At 48.4% G+C, this 5,617-nt stretch overlaps 1 protein-coding gene across 15 annotated transcripts in view; it reads left to right on the forward strand.

Moving 5' to 3' along the window:
• Positions 1–5,617, forward strand: part of LOC103156135 (disks large homolog 1-like) — a 66,469-nt gene that overhangs the window by 52,267 nt on the left and 8,585 nt on the right. For all 15 annotated transcript variants that reach the window (XM_007578071.2, XM_016664082.1, XM_016664083.1 and 12 more), the window contains 10 exons: positions 256–306; positions 601–725; positions 1,974–2,280; positions 2,371–2,515; positions 3,498–3,627; positions 4,216–4,372; positions 4,446–4,548; positions 4,622–4,736; positions 4,813–4,989; positions 5,202–5,268. In XM_007578071.2, the coding sequence (XP_007578133.1) occupies positions 256–306; positions 601–725; positions 1,974–2,280; positions 2,371–2,515; positions 3,498–3,627; positions 4,216–4,372; positions 4,446–4,548; positions 4,622–4,736; positions 4,813–4,989; positions 5,202–5,268 (1,377 nt within the window). The remainder of the gene's footprint in view (positions 1–255; positions 307–600; positions 726–1,973; positions 2,281–2,370; positions 2,516–3,497; positions 3,628–4,215; positions 4,373–4,445; positions 4,549–4,621; positions 4,737–4,812; positions 4,990–5,201; positions 5,269–5,617) is intronic.

The raw sequence follows: 5,617 nt of genomic DNA on the forward strand, positions 1-5,617 counted from the left end.
GCCGATCGATCGGCACACCTCTAATAATGCTAATATCCACAGTCAGTGACTCAGTTGATCACATACTGCTGTGAACTACAGTTATAGATATTCAGACTTGTAGACTTTTAGTGTCAGATTTTGTAAAAAATAAAAATAAATCAGTGTTGCAGATTGAAATAATGTCAGGAATATTCGGACATTTTGAGTTTCATGTGAATCTGCTGCTGTTGCTCCGTTTCCTCCCCATCACCTTCCTGCTGTTTGTGTCTGCAGGTGAACGGGACAGAGGCTGAATATGAGTACGAGGAAATCACACTGGAGAGGGTAAGGACCGGCGGCTTCAGGGTTTAAACCTCTGATTCATCAGGAACTCTGCAGGGCTTCAGTCTCACATCGGCCTGAAATTTAGGTTTAAAACTCGCTTAATCTCAGAAAAGTCCTAAAACGTTTAGTAAAAACTACAACATGGAAGCAGCAGGTTTCTGTATGTCCGTCCCAAACCAGATAGAGACAGTGTGACTCGTTTTGTTGTTTAACGAGGTTAGAAACTCAAATGATAAAATATTTTAATTATCATAAAAACATGGAAGCTGAGCATGTTTTGTGGCTTTGATGCAGGGAAACTCTGGGCTGGGCTTCAGCATCGCCGGAGGGACCGATAACCCCCACATCGGTGAAGACCCCAGCATCTTCATCACCAAAGTCATCCCTGGAGGAGCAGCTGCTCAGGATGGACGGCTCAGGTAGCAGCGCAGTTCATGAGGATCTTCTCTTTATGGTTTAACCTTGATGCTTAAAAAGATGCCTGTAACCATGGCAACGCTCAGATCTGTCCAACCAGATCTTCATATTAACATCTTCCTGATTAAAAGTGTAAGTAAACAGATAATCAGGGAACAGCATCGCTGCACTGCAGTGCCATGTTGGCGGCTAAGCTAACTGCAGCTACTGTAGAACAATGGCAACAATAGCTAGTGTTTATCTGAGGTTAAGATCCCAGCATTAACCAAAGAGCATTGTGGGTAAGACACCAGACACATGAAGGAAACGGAGAACATGACGACACGGAGCCTTATTCAGGGTGTCCGCACCCTGAATAAGATTCATGAAGCAAATTCATGCTTCTAAACACACATTAAGTTCATTAAATATGTACATATGTTGTGTTTAATCTTGTATATTCTGTGTAGCACTGTTTTTTTATTTTGTGGGACTTTTCTATCAGGTAAAGTCTGAGGCATCTTGAATCTTCAAAACGTTTTGTGACTCAAAGGGGTTGAGGCTATCGCTAACTAGCTGCTAGCATGATGTCAGTCCAACTGTAGAGGTGGAAGGTTAGCTACTGACTACAGAAACTATTTTAACAGCCAACAGCTGATAATAATAATAATAATAATAATAATAATAATAATAATAAGTCTTTAGTTTTATGGAAATTGTTGTGTTAAGATCATTTTATTATTTCTAGATTAGACAGTTAAGATGCTACACTAACATGGAAAATATCATAGATAACGGTTAGCTTGTCAGCATAAATAACACTCTGGTGTTACTGTTAGCATAAAATCTGACATGAGTAAAACTGTTAATTTCAGTAAAGATGATCTGTTAGCATGGAGCCGTTAGCTTAAAGCCTCCATCTTGTTTTTACTGAATCAGTTTGGATGTTTTATTTTCCTCTGCTGTCAGTTCATCACTGATGTGTATTTATTAAATATTGACTCAGTTAAACACATGATCCAAATCAAACTGAGTTCTGATGAAGGTTTAACGTTTCTCCCAGGAAACGTTACACGTCTTTAATTAATAATGAAGAAATTCATTAAAATATTTTAAAGGGGGAATAAAGTGGGACAGGATTTTAGGAGACGACAGTAAATGATGTTGATAACCTGTTTGGTTCTGCTTCAGCATCAGGGAAGGTCCTGATCCAGAGATGATGATGAGCTCAGGTTACCTTTGATACCTGCTGTGTTTGTGTTGCGCCTCAGGGTGAACGACGTCATCCTGCGGGTGAACGAGGTGGACGTCCGGGACGTGACCCACAGCCGGGCCGTGGAGGCGCTGAAGGAGGCGGGGTCTCTGGTGCGCCTCTACATCCGGCGGAGGAAACCGCTGTCGGAGAAGGTGATGGAGATCAAGCTGGTGAAAGGACCCAAAGGTCTGGGCTTCAGCATCGCGGGCGGCGTCGGGAACCAGCACATCCCCGGAGACAACAGCATCTACGTCACCAAGATCATCGAAGGCGGCGCCGCGCAGAAGGACGGCAGGCTGCAGATCGGAGACAAGCTGCTGGCTGTGAGTCCCTGAACCGCAGAGCCAACATGGCCGCCGGGGGCTCTGGTGTCCATCATGGCCGCCCTCTGACGTTCCTCTCTGTGCTTCCAGGTGAACAGCGTCTGTCTGGAGGAGGTGACCCATGAACACGCCGTCACTGCCTTGAAAAACACTCCCGATGTTGTCTACTTGAAAGTGGCAAAACCCAACAGTGTCTTCATGAACGACAGCTTCGCCCCGCCAGACCTCACCAACTGTGAGTCCAGCTGCTGCTGCAGCCGCCAGAACCTTCCTCTGGTTCTGGACCTTCCTCTGGTTCTGGAAACCAGAACCGTCCTCTGGTTCTGGAAGCCAGAACCTTCCTCTGGTTCTGGAAACCATCTTTATCTCAGCTGATGGAGGGCTGAACAGCCGGCTGCCGTCATCCTGAGTCACACAAACAAGTTCCTTAAATGATTCACTTCCTGCTGATTCTCCAGCAGATCACCAAACTTTCCCTCTGGAATCAGCAGCAGTTTCTACAGAGCGACTGGAGTTTTCACATGTCGCCATAAATGTTTCCAGTAACAGAAAAAAGTTATTCGTCATTAGTTGTTTTTTTTTTCCTCAGATTTGTTGCAGGTCTATTTCTTTAAAAAACAACAAAAAAAGTTGCTGAATTTGTGACTGGTTATCTTCAAAAAAAGATCTAAATCTGTTGCTATAAAAGAAAATCTCTGGAGCGTCTGAAAAGCTGCTACATGTAGAGACAAAGCTGCTGAGCTGGTATCGGTGCTTCTCTCATCCTGACCTCTGCCCTCCACTCATCCCGTCACATTTGGCCACGCCCATCAGTCTGTCTTGGCTCCGCCCCTTTTGATGAGTTTGTTTCTAAGATTTGGGGGCGGGGCTAAGCTTTGACGCTTATATGAAAGTTAACTGCCAAACTTAAACTCACTAAGTTCTTAAACTGAGTTTGTCTCGGTGAGTTTTTAATGAAAGGTGGAGAGATGCTGGATTTACTGAGATTTTCTCTGTTTGGATTTTTTCTTGTTAATTCCTGATGATCCTTTAAATGTTTAATCTGGAAAATCTTTGGGAAACCTTCAGAGGAGTTTATTTGAGGCAAAGCGAGCTGATTGGCTCCCCCCTCCTCCCAATGGCTCCGGTCTCCATCAGGTGGTAACCGGAGCCAACAGGTGGGGGAGGGGCCAGGTGGGTCCAGTATTCACCTGCTCCTCTCTCCGGTTCTGTTCCAGCCTACACGCAGCACATGGAGAACCATATCAGTCCCCCCAGCTTCCTGGGCCAGACCCTCCCCCCGCCGGCGTCGTCGGGGCGATACTCGCCGACGCCAAAGGGCATTCTGGGAGAAGATGACGTCACACGGTGAGGACATTGTTTAGGTTTCCTGACGCTTGTTGCTTCCAGCAGCCAGTCTTTGTGTTTTCCGGATCAGAACCAGTGAGGTGTAGTTCTGTAACCAGATCTGACTGCTGCTGGTTTCCATATTAAAACATGCATGAATGATGAAGGTTCAGGTGTTTAAACTCCGGCTGATGCTGGGAACAAAACGCTTCAGGTTTCAGTTTCAACCGAACTTTTCACTTTTATCAGAACCTGAGCAGCAACAGAATGAGATAAATGGAAAATAATGAAACTATCAGCCACGTTACAGTTCTCCACCTTTGATAAATTTAACAAACTGCTGAGGTTCTGCAGGCTTCAGCTGTTTACTGTGAGCCCTGGTATCCATCGGGGTCAAAGTTCACAGGCCGTAACCAAAACCTGACTCTCCCTCTAAAAACTCCAATAACTGCAGACTTTAGCAGGTTATTATACATCAACACACAGTGGGAATCGTTTTAGCACAACCACAGAAGCTAATAGAAACAAATGGCTGGAGCTCCTGGATTGGCTGCTTTGCTAACCTGAGGTCAGGTGACCTGAGGATGACGAGCGGCTGTGTGACCGCAGGGAGCCGAGGAAGGTGGTTCTGCACCGCGGGGCGACGGGTCTGGGCTTCAACATCGTGGGCGGCGAGGACGGAGAGGGCATCTTCATCTCCTTCATCCTGGCCGGCGGTCCGGCCGACCTGAGCGGGGAGCTGAGGAAAGGAGACCGCCTGGTGTCGGTAGGAGCTCCGCCCACTAAACCATCCCACACTCTGATTGGTTCAGACCAACAGATGATGTTCCCGCCTCCAGGTAAACGGCGTGGACCTCCGGAACGCCACGCACGAGCAGGCCGCCGCCGCCCTGAAGAACGCCGGCCAGACGGTGACCATCGTCGCCCACTACAGGCCAGAAGGTGAGGCTACCTGAGGGAGGATGGCCTCCAGGACTCACCTGGGCATCACTGACCCGCCGTGTTCTCTGCTCAGAGTACAGCCGGTTCGAGGCCAAGATCCACGACCTGCGGGAGCAGATGATGAACAGCAGCATCAGCTCGGGCTCCGGGTCGCTGCGGACCAGTCAGAAGAGGTCTCTCTACGTCAGGTGAGACGGTGAGGCGGTTCACCTGGAGGTCAGCAGAGACCAACCTGGTTCATTCACTGTTTGTGTCGCGCCTCAGAGCTCTGTTTGAGTACGACAAGACGCGGGACTCGGGTCTGCCCAGCCAGGGCCTCAACTTCAAGTTCGGGGACATCCTGCATGTGGTGAACGCCTCGGACGACGAGTGGTGGCAGGCCCGGCACCTGACGCCTCAGGGGGAGCAGGAGGAGGTGGGAGTGATCCCCAGCAAGAGGAGGTCAGTCCCACCGGAGCTGCTGGGGTCAGAGGGCAAACTGTCCAGGTGATAGCTCAGAGACAGGACAGGTGAACATGTAGACTCCTCATGGAGACCCAGTGGGACCTGCTGATGGGACCAGAACGATCCTCCGCTTGGTTTGATCCTCCGGTTGACGACAGCAGCCGGACGCTTTCTGCTCAACTTTGTTTCTTCTTCTGTGGTTTCTGCAGAGTGGAGAAGAAGGAGCGAGCGAGATTAAAGACGGTGAAGTTCAACGCCAAGTCAAGAGACCGAGGGGTGAGTCCTTCTGAAAGAAACCAGAAGATGCTAATGTCTCTGGTTTTAGAGTAGAACTGATCAAATGTTTGAAACATGGAAGCATTTTATCTGCTGCATGACCTTTGACTCTCTGCCTCCAGCCATGTGGATTTAAAGTGTTTGAGCTGCTGCCACCTGATCTCTCCACCTACTAATGACTAATGTCTGCAACCTCTGGCTGTTAGCCACCGCTAGCCCGTTAACCGTTAACAGACAGTTAGCCACCGCTAGCCCGTTAACCGTTAACAGACAGTTAGCCACCGCTAGCCCGTTAACCGTTAACAGACAGTTAGCCACCGCTAGCCCGTTAACCGGTAACAGACTGTTA

Source organism: Poecilia formosa, unplaced genomic scaffold (genome assembly GCF_000485575.1).
Source record: "Poecilia formosa unplaced genomic scaffold, Poecilia_formosa-5.1.2 Scaffold466, whole genome shotgun sequence".
In the NCBI taxonomy this organism is placed as follows: domain Eukaryota; kingdom Metazoa; phylum Chordata; class Actinopteri; order Cyprinodontiformes; family Poeciliidae; genus Poecilia; species Poecilia formosa.